General features: G+C 32.6%; 5 protein-coding genes across 7 annotated transcripts; 3 read left to right on the top strand and 2 right to left on the bottom strand.

Annotated features, from left to right (window-relative positions):
• The first annotated feature begins 564 nt into the window (after positions 1–564).
• Positions 565–1,778, top strand: LOC111693899 (terminal uridylyltransferase Tailor-like). Its single transcript, XM_023460019.1, has 3 exons — positions 565–945; positions 1,016–1,218; positions 1,308–1,778. The coding sequence occupies exons 1-3, from the start codon at positions 734–736 to the stop codon at positions 1,688–1,690; spliced, it is 798 nt and encodes a 265-aa protein (XP_023315787.1). The 5' UTR covers positions 565–733; the 3' UTR covers positions 1,691–1,778.
• A 1,463-nt stretch (positions 1,779–3,241) lies between these two features.
• Positions 3,242–6,032, top strand: LOC106658777 (nuclear pore complex protein DDB_G0274915-like). Of its 2 annotated transcripts, none has more exons than XM_014380892.2 (8): positions 3,242–3,458; positions 3,541–3,580; positions 3,655–3,826; positions 3,912–3,998; positions 4,071–4,410; positions 4,482–4,810; positions 4,901–5,135; positions 5,201–6,032. In XM_014380892.2, the coding sequence occupies exons 1-8, from the start codon at positions 3,386–3,388 to the stop codon at positions 5,641–5,643; spliced, it is 1,719 nt and encodes a 572-aa protein (XP_014236378.1). In that variant the 5' UTR covers positions 3,242–3,385; the 3' UTR covers positions 5,644–6,032. The 2 variants fall into 2 exon arrangements, with proteins under 2 accessions (XP_014236378.1, XP_023315707.1); XM_023459939.1 differs by having other exon boundaries at positions 5,231–6,032.
• A 59-nt stretch (positions 6,033–6,091) lies between these two features.
• Positions 6,092–7,274, bottom strand: LOC106658497 (serine/threonine-protein kinase RIO3-like). The gene is made up of 4 exons (XM_014380497.2): positions 6,910–7,274; positions 6,644–6,831; positions 6,477–6,574; positions 6,092–6,410 (listed from the first exon to the last, which is right to left on the bottom strand). Exons 1-4 carry the CDS (start codon positions 6,996–6,998, stop codon positions 6,117–6,119), a joined length of 669 nt encoding a protein of 222 aa, XP_014235983.1. The 5' UTR covers positions 6,999–7,274; the 3' UTR covers positions 6,092–6,116.
• Positions 7,275–8,307: 1,033 nt separating this feature from the next.
• On the top strand, positions 8,308–10,172 carry LOC106659030 (U5 small nuclear ribonucleoprotein 40 kDa protein). The gene is made up of 5 exons (XM_014381313.2): positions 8,308–8,574; positions 8,886–9,015; positions 9,088–9,401; positions 9,474–9,912; positions 9,986–10,172. The coding sequence occupies exons 1-5, from the start codon at positions 8,461–8,463 to the stop codon at positions 10,039–10,041; spliced, it is 1,053 nt and encodes a 350-aa protein (XP_014236799.1). The 5' UTR covers positions 8,308–8,460; the 3' UTR covers positions 10,042–10,172.
• Positions 10,173–10,302: 130 nt separating this feature from the next.
• On the bottom strand, positions 10,303–13,409 carry LOC106659029 (dihydrolipoyllysine-residue acetyltransferase component of pyruvate dehydrogenase complex, mitochondrial). 2 transcript variants are annotated; one of them, XM_014381312.2, is made up of 7 exons: positions 12,945–13,409; positions 12,324–12,478; positions 11,662–12,047; positions 11,209–11,582; positions 10,841–11,140; positions 10,636–10,764; positions 10,303–10,557 (listed from the first exon to the last, which is right to left on the bottom strand). In XM_014381312.2, coding segments are annotated over exons 1-7 (1,491 nt in total). In that variant the 5' UTR covers positions 13,091–13,409; the 3' UTR covers positions 10,303–10,556. The 2 variants fall into 2 exon arrangements, with proteins under 2 accessions (XP_014236798.1, XP_014236797.1); XM_014381311.2 differs by having other exon boundaries at positions 10,303–10,764.
• Positions 13,410–13,549: the final 140 nt, after the last annotated feature.

Consider the following 13,549-nt stretch of genomic DNA (forward strand, 5'->3'; position numbering starts at 1 on the left):
TAACAGTCTTACTAAAATAGAAGATTCATCAAATATATCCAATGATAATTTAACATTTGCATTACCTTATATTTCAAAAACTACAAATGCATCTTTTTATTGCCATGCTTGCAAAAATGATATTGCAGAATACAAGATTTTCGAACATACTCTATCTCAGAATCATATGCTAAAATGTGAGAAATTGAAGGAAAATGCTTACAATATTTTTTTGAAAATCATGACTCTCTTGAAAAACACATGGTATTATGCTCAATTTTTTGATTGTCAAGTCTGTGACATGAAATATCAGATGGAGATAGAATTTGTTGAACATTTAAAAAATAATAATCATTGTAAGAAAGTAAAAATGTGCATTGAAAAAGGTGAAGTACTGGAATTTCATACATGTTATGCATGTGTAACATGCATTTATGGAGATTCTAGAAAATATTATGGTCATTGTGATGATATTTTTCATAAACGCTACTTAAGTAAGGGTGATTATAATGTTTCAAAAATGATGCCTCCCTTGATAGATATGTTAAGTAAAATAGAAGATAAGAAACAACAATTACTATTTGAATCAGATTCAATTACTTTGGAAAGCTCACAAGAAAACAGTTTATTAAAAGCTGTTGAAAAAGTTGTTGAACACTTATATCCTAATGCAAAAGCATATAAATTTGGTTCTAGATGTTCTTATACAGCTCTCTCTAATAGTGATTTAGATATTTTTTTAGATTGTGACAATATGTACCATAAAAACTTTGATACTGCATTGAGCCATAAATATTTATCATCTGTGATCGATTGTTTTAAAAATCTAGAAGACGAATGGTATATAGAAGAAACATTGTTTGATACCAGGGTTCCTATTATCAAATTGCGTCATTATCCTACTGATCTCAAGTGTGATATCTCTTTTTCAAATGGTTTGGCTTGCAGAAAATCTAAACTTGTTAGGTAAGTAATTTATATTTCTAATCAAGTATACCTTTAGTACTATTGTTATAAATTAACTTATCATTTACAGATACTACAATGATGCTTACAAAATGTGTAGAGAGCTTATTTTGTACCTTAAAAAATGGGTAATTTTTTCACAATTATCAGGTACAGAAGGTATTTCAACTTTCACTGTATCGTGGCTAGTGATTTTTTACTTGCAAGTCAAAGGTGTACTTCCAAGTGTTTATGAGTTAATAAAATGTCAAACTCGCTCAATAATTATTGATGGTAATATACGTTTATGTAATTTTTATAAATGTATATGAATTATTTTACTAAGAATATTTGATAATCAACTAAACAACTAATTATTTCAGGTTGGGAATGTGGATACCAGAAAAATTTTTGCATCACTCCCAATGATTCTAGTTTTGTAGAAACTCTTGTTGGACTGTTTACATTTTATGCAGAATTTGACTATCAGAAGTATGTTATTTGTCCGTTTTTGGGTTCGATTATAGAAAAAGAAAAGTTTGCTACCAATGAATTACCAGCTGAGCTTACAGCTATACTTAATGAAAAAAATAAAAAGGCTGTATCACTTTTCCGATTTGATTCTCCAATGTGTATGCAGGACCCAACAGATCTTTCTCAAAATTCCACAAAAGCTCTTAGAAAACGTCAACTCAGATGTTTTAAAGAATATTGCTCATCAAGTGTTGACAGAATTATATCTGGACAACAAGCTATAGGTTTATAATACATATTTTTAATAACCCTTTTTTTGAAAATTATTGTTTTTAAAATATTACGACAAGAACTCTTGGTTTATAAACGGAATGCAATTATACTGACGTTATCACTATCATTGTTGAAAATTTTTATAAAACATTGATTTAAATTTTTTAGAAAAAAATTTTAATGTGCTATTTTTATACTTTAATTGCTTACTGAACTTTAAAATGTATGTAATAATATATACATGTACAAAATACAGTCTTTGAACATTGTTTTTTAATAAAACAATATTATACAAATTATTGTACGTATTTTCATTTTCTTTTTCTTATGGTTTAAGTAATTTTGTCTTTCGATTTTCCGAGTCGTACTTGAAGGTCAAGTTTTTACATAAACTCATTATGACAAACTTAATCACGATATGTTAAAAGATAATGTTAAAATAATTCAAGTCATGAAAGTTATTTTCATGATTACATTTATTTAATAGATAATTAATTATAATATTAAAGCGTATGAAAATATTTAAAAAACAAGTTAACCGTTCTTATAATGAAAACCTTGTCATTTTAAATTCAGTCACGCATTGGTTTTCGGAAGCATAACACGTTTAACAGTTACCAGCGTATAAAACCGATATAATACAATATGTCTCTTTGAATAGTACGATTTTTTGACAAATTAATTGAAAATGTACGAAGTAAATTGTTCGGCTTACATGAAATGCAAATTTCCACATTTTTCCTATTTTTAGTATTTTCTACCAACAAAAATTGAAGTTTTTTTGTAATAGTGTTTTAGTTCTGTAAATCGATAACATATTTGAGACATTTTTGTAAGTTATAATAAAGTGTAAATCAGTAAATATAGCTATACCCCTAATTTTCGCACCTTTCACATTTGTTTTGTACCTAACATAATTTTTTAATTGATTGACGGGAGGTACAACCCTATACGGCCTCGAGATTAATAATCTTGAAGATTCATTAGCGATATTTTAATTTAATTGCATTCTTACACGAAAAATTAAATTTTTTAAGATAGAAAAATGTAAAGATAGGTGAGATGGATGAAAAAACAACGAGTTTGCAATACTCTACTGCGTTAAAATTTGTTATCATAACAAAATTAAACAAAAACGTTTAACAATACACTTTTTTCACCGAAATTTTCTTTTGTTATACAGAAATGATAAGAAAATTAGAATGTACAGTATGATATATAAGGAATCCTATCAATTACAGTTTACAAATATCGAAACCGAATAGTCTTACGACATTTGATTCATAAACGCGTTTTCGAGCCTACAAGCTAAATTTCTTTATGAAAAAACTACATGTTTTGATAAATCGTTTGTTTTCGAAAATTATTGAAACATAAAAAATCTACGTGAAATCTATGTAATAAAATAATGATAAATTTTAAGACGGGACGAAAAAAAATCAAAAGATTCAATTCGATATGTGGAATGCGCGAATCTTGAATGCAATTTTCTTCATCGGCACTCGGCATCCTTAGCGCTGTGCACACTGTGTTTGTAAATAGCAGACGACGCAAAGGTACAAAACTTTACACAATCAAAACAATGTATAGGTAGCAAGATGATTAATTAATAATACATAGACAGACTCGTTTCTTCACAGTCTCGTTTGCAGGAAAAGTTCTAACTTTTGTCGAGCCTTTACAAATTAATTCTTTTTGTACCGAAGGATACAAAATGGTACTCTGTAAATTTTTTCAACAGGGTAATTGCCGTTTTGGTCAATATTGCAAATTCGAGCACGCTTTCGGTGAGTCAAAATTATGAACAAGTTTCCTTTCACAAAGGTTATTTTAATACAATAAACAAATACTCATTTTCTTCGTCTTTAGGTAATCGAAGCAAAACATTTAATGATGAAAAGAGTACTGCGTAAGTAACTTTTCTTTGTTCTTTTAATCAATTAAAGAAGAGCTTTTAATAAAAATTAATTGTTTAAAATCTAGCTTAATGGTTGCCGAAGAAGTTCTTATAGCTGAAAGAGGAGGACAATGGTTATTGTCATGTTATGGACCGTTCAAAGAAAAAAAAAGTATTCCTGAAATGCATGATGTTTCACCCGAAGAAGTTAGATGGAATATGTATCAAGCTCGTAAAGCTGGTACAGTAGATCAAACAGTAAGTTAAATATAATTTTTTTCTTTATTGATTGAATTTTTTCTTACCATTAGATTTTTAAATTATGAATTTTCTCATTTTACAGAATGCATCGTTTCAACAGATGTGCGAGGCAATGAAAGCTAAGCGAGAGGCTTTAAAAAATCCAACGCCACAGATTGTTCAAATGTTGGTAAGGCAAGAGTTGAATACAGTTTTATTAAAAGTTCCATTATTTTAGTTAAATAAAAGATATTTTAAATAGGAACAATTGCAAAACTCAGGATCTGAAAATAACAATAATTTTGGATCTACATCTTCTACTTCTTCTTCTGCTAATAATGTATTTGGCCAAAAAACTCATGGAACTCAAAGCAATCCCTTTGGTGGTAGTTCCGCCTTTAGTGCATCAACAGTTTCATCATCAATTTTTGGAAAATCCAGTGCAAATAGTACAAATTCTGTATTTGGGAGCAAATCAACTTTTGGAGGTTCATCATCGTTTAGTGGACCTTCTACATCTATTTTTGGGGGTTCTGCTAAAAGTTCCACAGTCTTTGGTGCTGTACAAAATACATCATCATTTGGTGGACTAGCCTCTCCAGGTACTTGAAAAAATCTTCAAATATCCTGATTATTTATTGAAAATAATGCAAAAAATACATTTTATTTTCAGCTCAAACTAGCTCAATATTTGGTGGTTCAAGTACAACACAAAATTCAGGTTTTGGTCAGTCAGCTGCTTTTGGAGCAGCAGCGGCAGGTACTACCAGCCAAACAAATGTATTTGGACAGCCTCAAAATTCACAAGTATTTGGATCAGTAGCACCTAGTAATGTATTTGGAAGCAGTACCCAGACCAGTGGTTCTATTTTTGGAGGTTCTACTGCATCAACAGCATCTGCAGCTCCTAGTTCAAATGTCTTTGGACAATCTGCAACCACTGGTTCAGCATTTGGCAGTGCTCCAACTTTTGGTGGAGGAGCCACATTTGGTAGTCCTCAAGTAATAACCATGACTCATTTATAAAACAATGCAATCACAAACTATTTTTATGAACAGTTTAGCACAAACAATTTATTACTTTTTGTTTAGCCCAATACTTCAGTATTTGGCAGTCAATCTACTTTTGGCAGCACAAATCCAACAACTGTTAATAACGTTTTTGGTGGACAAAATTCAGGAGCAACTAATAGTTTTGGTCCTGTTACACAAAATGTTTCTTCTAATACATTTGGAACACCAACTCAAAATACCAATACTTTCCAATCTTCAGCTTCGCCATTTGGTGTAGCAGCTCAAAGTGCTACACCTTTTGGAACTGTTACAGGTACATTTATAATTTTATAATTATTATTTAGTAAAAACTATAATAAAGATTGAATAAAATTTTAGAAAATTCTATGTTTACTACTGCCACACCAGCATCCCAGCCATTCGGTAGCAGTAATACTTTTTCCCAGGCAGATAATGCTTTTGCTGGTGTCTCATCAGCAACCAACGTTTTTAGCAATCAAAATTCTACGACCACACCATCTTCAACTCCATTTGGTGCATCAGCATTTGCTCAAAACCAACAAATTGGAACAAATAATGTATTTTCTAAAAATTCTTCCCCATTCAGTGGAGCTCCAATCAATCAGCCTAGTCCATTTGGGGGATTTTCTTCTCAACAAGCTAATACAAATGTTTTCGGAGTTTCGGTCACAGTAAATGTAGATTCTACTGCTTACACCCCTGAGGACTGCTTGACTGATGATGAAAAAGCTGCTTATATGGGCGATACATTTTTAGAAGGACAAGTTCCTCTTAAGCCCCCTTCAATGGAACTTAAATAAGAAAATATTTAAATAATTTAGTTTTCTAACAAAGTGTATTATTAATTAACATTGATAAATTAGGAAAACTCGTACCAAGTAATTTAATTAAGAATATTAGGAATTTAAATCCTTATATTTATTCTTATACTTAATTCATTCATAAACTTTTGTAAATATGAACTTAAAGTTGTACAAAAAATTGTAGCATTTCAATGTTGTTCTCTACTTGCCTCAAGTAAAAGAAATTATCTATTAAGTTTTCTCAATCTACATGACATTTATACTGGGGCTCAAAATGTGAAATTTTCATTGCAATGTTACAAGTCAATCTTAATAATTTGTTGTTAATAATGAAAAAGTTGTAAATAATTGTATTTACTTTTCATCAAAATAAAGCATATATTATATTCTATACAAATATAGATAAAAGATTTTTCTATGAACATTTTTGTTATTTTATAGTAACAATATTTTCAATTTTTTCAATTTGTTTAAACTATGCTTTTACTTTTTGATTGTGGCTTGTGAAGATGAGCTTTTGCTTTTTCTCTGGAACAAACATCATGATCATGTTTTCGAAGAACATTGAATACTTTGTTGTCCATTCTTATGTCTGATTTGCCAGTATCACCAGTTTCTATTGCTGAACGAAACTCAAGAACACGACATGCATTAATTTGTGAATTTATCAATGGATCATGTTTTGTTATTATATGAGCATCTTCTCCTTGGCCAACTTTTTTGTAACCACAGGCAGGTATTGATGCAGCGACTTTTTCAATGGCCTAAAAAAAAAATTCATATTTCACAATGTACTTTCTGTTGGACTAAAAACTACAAGAATCACCAACCACAAAGCGGTCTATGTCTTTTTCTTTTTCATCATCATCGATAACTGATTCAATAGGATTTCCAATGCCCATTCGAAAATTGTCATAAGATATTTGAACTGTAGAAACAAAAGATGATTAAAAATAAAAAGTAGTTTAATTTTCTATAAATACTATTAATCACAAACCTTTTGAATTACGATTAAATATCTCTTCTTCTCGTTTGAGACGCAAATCATGATCTTGGTTGATTTCAACTTGCAGGGTATGAGCGATGGCCTCGTCATTTTCTATCATTGGGTCAATTATGTCTGGTATGTCTAATTCTGGTTGGGCAGTATTTTTCAAGACAAGGTCATTGTGTTTTTTAATCTCTCTAAAGTGGAAAAACAAATTTTTGCTCTGATGATGCAATGTCACTATGAATGAATATTTAAATCAATGCAATACTAACTTTTCTTGAAGACTATGAGCAAGTTGCTCGGACGTTATTTCTTCAAAGCTCACGTTACTGTGATTTTCAATTTTTCCCCAGGCTGACATCTTTAAAGTCGTTGTTTTTCTTCGCGTACAAAAAGAAAATATTGCAAATGAGTTATCTTTACAATCGAGCACACAGATCTTTTCGCGAGAAATCAGTACAAAAAAATAACGCACGAATCGTTCTCTAAATACGAAGACTAGAATAATTTGTTTACCGACTTAAACTACTCTGTACAATTACTACTATATATTACAATGTACAAGTGGACTCGACGATTCGTTAAATAATATTAGAGGCTATAGGCGAGTGCTTTCGCTTTGTAGCAGTCTACAGTCGATATACGTAAACATGAACCTGCTGAGCTATATAGTTAGCACGTCGTGGGCTTACTACTTTGCTAGTAAAGCGCTCCGTCTGGCAAGTTTAAATACAAACGCCTACTCATCACGTTGTTTTTCATTATCATATTTATCCATAATCAATTATACCTATAAACCTACCTATCAATGCCGAGGTAAAATTTTTGATTCTGTAAATTTGAAAGTCTCATGGAATACCATAGAATTTCTTCATCTCTCCAATGAGTACATTAAGAATACTGAAAATTATTTTGATTGTTAATTGTAAAATAGATTGAAAAATTTTAAAAGTTCAGTTTTCGGATATTATGAATAGATGTATAATTTTTTCATTTAACAAACTTAAAAAGTTTAACTCGCGCATTCATGCCTAAGTTTTCAATTCACGCATCTTTATTGTCTCGCAAAATCGACCTGATCATTGAACTGTTGCTTTATGCGATTGAGATCGAATTATGTGAATTGTATTTCGACTATCATTATGCAGGAGTGCATGTCCGCTAGATACTTTTCGAAAATTTTGTACGAAAATTTTTCGTGGATTATGTTTTTCATTTTTTAATGATATTTTTCGTGTTAATTAAAATAAGAACTAATTTTTTGCTCAAGTACATATAAAAAATTTTTATTAACGATGATTACATTCAAAGATCGAATTCAAAGTTTTACGAATGTAAGTTTTCGACTAGTTTTTTTTTATTACGTTCAATTCTCATATATTAAATATTATTTGAAAATAATCTTTCAAGAACTACATGAAAAATTTTATAGTGTTTCAAAATGTTTTATATTATTGAAATCAAATTTGAGATTATGTGTATTTATCGCTGCACATAACATCAAAAGTTATAATTCAGCGAATAGTAAGGGGCGGATTTGATAATCTCAGTAACTTTCTTTACACACATCATGTAATGAATGCAATAATAAATGGGGAAACTGTTTTATTTTTTGATCTATGCTTCAACAAATCTTCTACACTCTACAAATACAGATGATGCAGCGACGCTGCTGGCAGCAGTGCGCAAAACTTATGTGTGTATGTACAACAGACAACTTGATAATAGTGTACTATGAACTGTGAACTGTGAAATACGAATTGTGTCGCTTATCAAGTGCTTCAAAGTTTCTTAAACGTAATTTACATTAACAAAATACCAAAATGCCAATAGCTGATAAAAGGAAGGGTGATGATATTCTCTCACTTGTGCCGGCATCTAAAAAAACGAGAAATGAAGTGGTTTTCAGCAGCCGAGAAAAAGCTGTCGTTCAAAGTGTACGTATAACCTCAATTTGTTTACATACAGAATGCGTCTATGATGAATTATGCTTCTTTACTTCAAGCTTGCTGCTGAATCTGGATTCATTTTTAACTTATTCAAATTCTATAAAGACTAAAATTTTTTCATCAATAAATATTTTAAAATCGATTTTTTGTCCTAAAAGTCAGAACTATGCGTCATAAATGGCTTCAAAAATATCAGCTATTCCTAAAACCATGACTAAATTTCATTACAAATCTATGAATCATCTTGAATTTTCAATTAATAATCTAATATAATTACATAAAATTTTGTTGAACATTAGGGTCCGCCAAGAACATCGTCTTTGAATTCACCCACTATGCTATTGGAAGGTCATCAAGGAGATATATTTTCTGTTGAATTTCATCCAGAAGGTCAATACCTTGCATCAAGTGGTTTTGACAGACAAATATGTATGTTGCAATCAGAAATTTTATATTAACGTGTGATCTTTGACTGATATTTTATTTTTTTATCATTTTTAGTCTTGTGGAATGTATATGGAGAATGTGAAAATCTGTCAGTTTTAACGGGCCACAGTGGCGCTATTTTAGAAATGCATTTTAGTACAGATGGAAACACATTATTTACAGCAAGTACAGATACAACTTTGGGTATTTGGGATATAATGGCAGGAACAAGAATAAAAAAATTGAAAGGTCATACATCATTTGTTAACTCTGTTTGTGGAACAAGACGAGGAGTCACTCAACTTTGTTCTGGAGGTGATGACTCTACTATCAGAATCTGGGATCCCAGAAAGAAAACTCATTGTAGTCTTTTGAACAATACATATCAGGTAAGAATATAGTTTGAATGAAAGTTAATATTGTTAAAGAATCTTCATATTGACGAAAGAAAATTCTTTTAGGTAACAGCTGTTGCATTTAATGACACTGCTGAACAAGTAATCAGTGGCGGTATTGATAATGAACTTAAAGTATGGGATTTAAGAAAGAATGAAATTCTGTACAAAATGAAAGGACACACCGATACAGTAACAGGATTAGCTTTGAGTCCAGATGGCTCTTATATTCTTTCTAATGCAATGGACAACTCATTGAGAATTTGGGATATCCGACCATTTGCACCTTTTGAAAGATGCACAAAAGTTTTCTCAGGTCATCAGCATAATTTTGAGAAAAATTTACTAAGATGTGCTTGGTCAACTGATGGAAGTAGAGTATCTTGTGGATCATCAGACAGATTTCATTACATTTGGGATACAAATAGTCGAAGGATTCTTTACAAACTACCTGGACATAATGGATCTATTAATGACGTTGATTTTCATCCAAAAGAGCCAATTAGTAAGTTATTAATTATTTTATTAACATGATAACATTGCATGATTTATATTACAATTCAATTTTTTTGTTTTAGTATGTTCTGGTTCAAGTGATAAGCAAATTTATATTGGTGAAATTGAAGATCAATGATTTGCTTCCAATATAGTTCTAGATATCAATGGTAAATATAATTGTAAAATAGCTCATTAAATTATGTATAATTCCGACCCAATTTGTATAACGCAAATTATATGAAAGGAATAAATTCCTACATTCGAGACATAACGAAATGTTGTTTATTAATAGTACATGTACACATTTACCAGCTCTAGAAACAAATTATTCTAACTGTCTCTAAAATTATCACCAAGTGGGATTTTCAGTGATTAGGACGTACTTAGTAAAGAAACATACGTCTGAATGTTTTATTTAAATTCTTTGTGTATTTACATAGCGTCAATAAAATCTTCAATTATTTAATGGCTCTTATCAAATAATGCCATTATAAAAATTGAGAAAAATGACTTTTGGACTAATCAATAAGAATTTTTGTCTTATTGCGTGACAAAATAACGATATGCAAAGAAGCACTTAACAGATATTCAATGCACTTCAAATAGCATTTTGGTAACCACTAAATTTGTCCCCTTCAATTATGTAATTTATCTACAAATAAAATTTTCAATAATTTCGTACTTAATTTCTCATTAAATATTCATTTTCACAAATAAAATTTTAATTTACTAGAGGAGCATTGTTGTTGGTCTTTCCATAAAGTTTTTGAATGCAGTAAGCCATTGAGCTCCAACAGCTCCATCCACTGTGCGATGATCGCAGCTGGCAGTTACTGTCATGTATTGGGCAGTGGTAAAACTAAAGGAAACAGAGTATAAATTAATTTTTGTTTTAAGTAAATGAAAATTTCTTGAGTAATGAGTAAAAAATGTACCCTTTCTCGTTGTCTGCCGGTACAAGCCTTGTCTCTGTTGTTCCTATTGCAAGAATGATAGATTGTGGTGGATTGATGATGGCTGAGAAATTTTTAATTCCAAACATTCCAAGGTTTGAAACGGTAATAGTGCCGCCTTGAAATTCTTGAGGCTGAAGTTTTCCTTCTCTAGCTTTGGCAGCCAAAGCTTTCACGTCATTACTGATTTGGGCTATACCTTTAACATCTGCTCCAAAAACAATAGGTGTGATCAGACCATTTTCTGTACTAACTGCTACACTTACATCAACATGATCATACCTAGAATAAGAAAAATTTCATAGTAACATGTGAAAGTTTTTTCATAAATTAACTGAAGATTAGCTTACTGTCTTATTTTATCTCCAAGCCAAGCACTATTGCCTTCTGGCACTTTTTTACATGCCATGGCCATTCCCTTAATAATAAGGTCATTAACACTTAATTTAATTTTTTCTTTTTCCAGTAGTTTATTGAACTGCTGCCTCATAGCTAGAGCTTCATCCATCTTAACTTCAATTGTCAAATAATAATGAGGTATCATTTGCTTGCTCTCGAGTAAACGTTTAGCAATAACTCCTCGAATATTGGAAATTGGTACGTCATGACCTCCAGCAGCTCCTGCACCAAAGCTCGATGATACTCCAGCACTTGCAGCACTTGCAGGTGCACCAGCAAGATCTTGTGATGTTATTGCAGAAAATAAACCAGTACCAACAAGACCCTTGTTAATAATAACATCAGTTGAAAAATTGATCTCTTAATGATAATGTTCATTGAAGTCTAAGGAAGTTACAATTTACCTGCAAATTAAGCCCTTGTTCAGCAGCTAATTTCTTGGCAAGAGGTGTAGCTCTTATTCTATCACCACTTCCAACTGATATCGGAGCAGCTGGTGTAGAAACAGGTTGAGGAGGAGGTGGAGGAGGAGGAGCAGCTGCTGCAGGTGGAGGAGGTGAAGGTGCAGCGGCCGCTGAAGCAACTGAACCATCATCTTTAAAGTCTTTAAATGCTGCAACACTTGCTTCATCCGGAACAATAATGCAGACTAGACGTCCAATTGTAATATTTTTTTCACCAGCTGGGACTAAAATTTTAGCTAAATAACCTTCTTCTGGTGTTTCAAAACCCATTGTAGCTTTATCTGTTTCAATTTCAGCCAGTAAATCACCCTCGTTTAATTTTTCTCCTAAATAAACAAATAAAAACTTGTATCAATATAGTATTATTATTAACAATAGAATATTGTTAATGAAATGATATGTTACATTATTGAATAATAAATACATTTTTGTGTAACAACTATCCTACTTGTAAGTTTCAAAGGAGTCAGTGATCTAATTTCTATCAAACAAAATAAGCTAATAAATGTCATCAAAGCAACAGCAAGAAGAATAACAGTTGTTATATAATTTTGAGTTATTAAGAATGCAAGCTGCCAAGTTGATTAGAGAGCAAGTTGTACCTTCTTTTTTTTGCCATGAAATGATTGTTCCAGTTTCCATGGTGGGTGAAAGAGCAGGTAGTGGAACCTTTATATGGTCTGGATAATCGGCGTAATATCTTATACTTTGTTGCCATGGCTGTACAGCTAACCTTGAACTTTTGTGAATGGTTGGCCTATAAACAAATTAAAACGTTAAAAACGACGTCAGTCGAGACTTTTATTTCAAAACATCGCGAAATGCTCGTCAGCAAGCTCGCTCGATCACCGTTAATTTGGGCGCGATCTCCTTTACTATATCAAGCGTCGCAACATCACATAATACGATATCGCAATGACAAATAAAAGTTGCAATTTTTTCAGTTGTAAAAATCAGATTCATAGATATGGCAATGCTCGGAAAGCTCGCACGTAATAGTGCCTCCCCCGAAGAATGAGCTCAAAAGGAAGAACCATCGAATAACGATCGACTTTGAAAATTGATCGAAATTGTCAGCACACGCGACTCGTAATAAGTCATCTGCAATAACATTGGTATCTGGCAAAGACCTAACCTCGTGGCTCGCGCGCGAAAGCCTAGGCGAAAATAATCGTCCGAGAGAAAGCGTCAACGCAAATAGAAGAAAGGCGTGCAGCACGCACCTTGGCTGTTGCCTCCTGTGCAGACACTGGGTGCCGAGGCACCTGACGACGTTGCTCCTGACGCTGCAGGACGTCGTCGTCGTGGCGCGTAAGCTGGTGGCTTTGGCCAGCTCGTGGCGTAGGCTCGTCGTCGTCGTTCTCAGCATGATGATGATTCGCCGTCGACTTTAGCGTTCGATCGAGTCTCACTGTCTATCTTGACGAGATATCAGTTTCGTTCGTTGTTGTCGTCGTGTGTATATAAGTCGTGTATTTAGCAGTCGTTGCAGTTGAACGTCAGCAGCAGCAGTAGCAGCAGCAGTAGAAACAACAACACCTGCGTACACGACGTCGCTCGGAGTCTTTATTAGCAGCAACTATCGAGTGACACGCTGCACGCGATCCACGGCCAGCGCGATGGGTTTTACTATTTCTCTCTCTTTCTCGTATTTTCACGCACTCGCACGGTGGATGTGCTCGATATACGTGTGATTATGGTTCGATGCGCGAGCTGCGAGATGTACTGCTTAGAGGTCGTCTGCAAGGTCACGTGGTCATCTCACTCTCTCTCTCTCTCTCTCTCGTTCTCACAATGAGCTATATAGTTTCTTCTTCTGCTCTGCGGC

The sequence above is a fragment of the Trichogramma pretiosum genome, unplaced genomic scaffold (assembly GCF_000599845.2).
Source record: "Trichogramma pretiosum strain Unisexual culture from Peru unplaced genomic scaffold, Tpre_2.0 scaffold10, whole genome shotgun sequence".
Classification (NCBI taxonomy): Eukaryota; Metazoa; Arthropoda; class Insecta; order Hymenoptera; family Trichogrammatidae; genus Trichogramma; species Trichogramma pretiosum.

Excerpts from the sequence above, each read along its gene's own strand:
- LOC106659029 (XM_014381312.2), bottom strand. The coding sequence starts at position 13,090 with ATGCTGAGAACGACGACGACGAGCCTACGCCACGAGCTGGCCAAAGCC. Across the intron at positions 12,048-12,323 it reads TTCATGGCAAAAAAAAGAAG|GAGAAAAATTAAACGAGGGT; the intron begins GTACAACTTGCT and ends TTGTTTATTTAG. Across the intron at positions 10,765-10,840 it reads CCGGCAGACAACGAGAAAGG|TTTTACCACTGCCCAATACA; the intron begins GTACATTTTTTA and ends TGTTTCCTTTAG.
- LOC111693899 (XM_023460019.1), top strand. The coding sequence starts at position 734 with ATGTACCATAAAAACTTTGATACTGCATTGAGCCATAAATATTTATCA. Across the intron at positions 946-1,015 it reads AGAAAATCTAAACTTGTTAG|ATACTACAATGATGCTTACA; the intron begins GTAAGTAATTTA and ends TATCATTTACAG. Across the intron at positions 1,219-1,307 it reads TCGCTCAATAATTATTGATG|GTTGGGAATGTGGATACCAG; the intron begins GTAATATACGTT and ends TAATTATTTCAG.
- LOC106658497 (XM_014380497.2), bottom strand. The coding sequence starts at position 6,998 with ATGTCAGCCTGGGGAAAAATTGAAAATCACAGTAACGTGAGCTTTGAA. Across the intron at positions 6,832-6,909 it reads GCTCATAGTCTTCAAGAAAA|AGAGATTAAAAAACACAATG; the intron begins GTTAGTATTGCA and ends TTTCCACTTTAG. Across the intron at positions 6,575-6,643 it reads ATTTAATCGTAATTCAAAAG|TTCAAATATCTTATGACAAT; the intron begins GTTTGTGATTAA and ends TTGTTTCTACAG.
- LOC106659030 (XM_014381313.2), top strand. The coding sequence starts at position 8,461 with ATGCCAATAGCTGATAAAAGGAAGGGTGATGATATTCTCTCACTTGTG. Across the intron at positions 8,575-8,885 it reads AAAAAGCTGTCGTTCAAAGT|GGTCCGCCAAGAACATCGTC; the intron begins GTACGTATAACC and ends GTTGAACATTAG. Across the intron at positions 9,913-9,985 it reads TCATCCAAAAGAGCCAATTA|TATGTTCTGGTTCAAGTGAT; the intron begins GTAAGTTATTAA and ends TTTTTGTTTTAG.
- LOC106658777 (XM_014380892.2), top strand. The coding sequence starts at position 3,386 with ATGGTACTCTGTAAATTTTTTCAACAGGGTAATTGCCGTTTTGGTCAA. Across the intron at positions 3,581-3,654 it reads AATGATGAAAAGAGTACTGC|CTTAATGGTTGCCGAAGAAG; the intron begins GTAAGTAACTTT and ends TTTAAAATCTAG. Across the intron at positions 3,827-3,911 it reads CTGGTACAGTAGATCAAACA|AATGCATCGTTTCAACAGAT; the intron begins GTAAGTTAAATA and ends CTCATTTTACAG.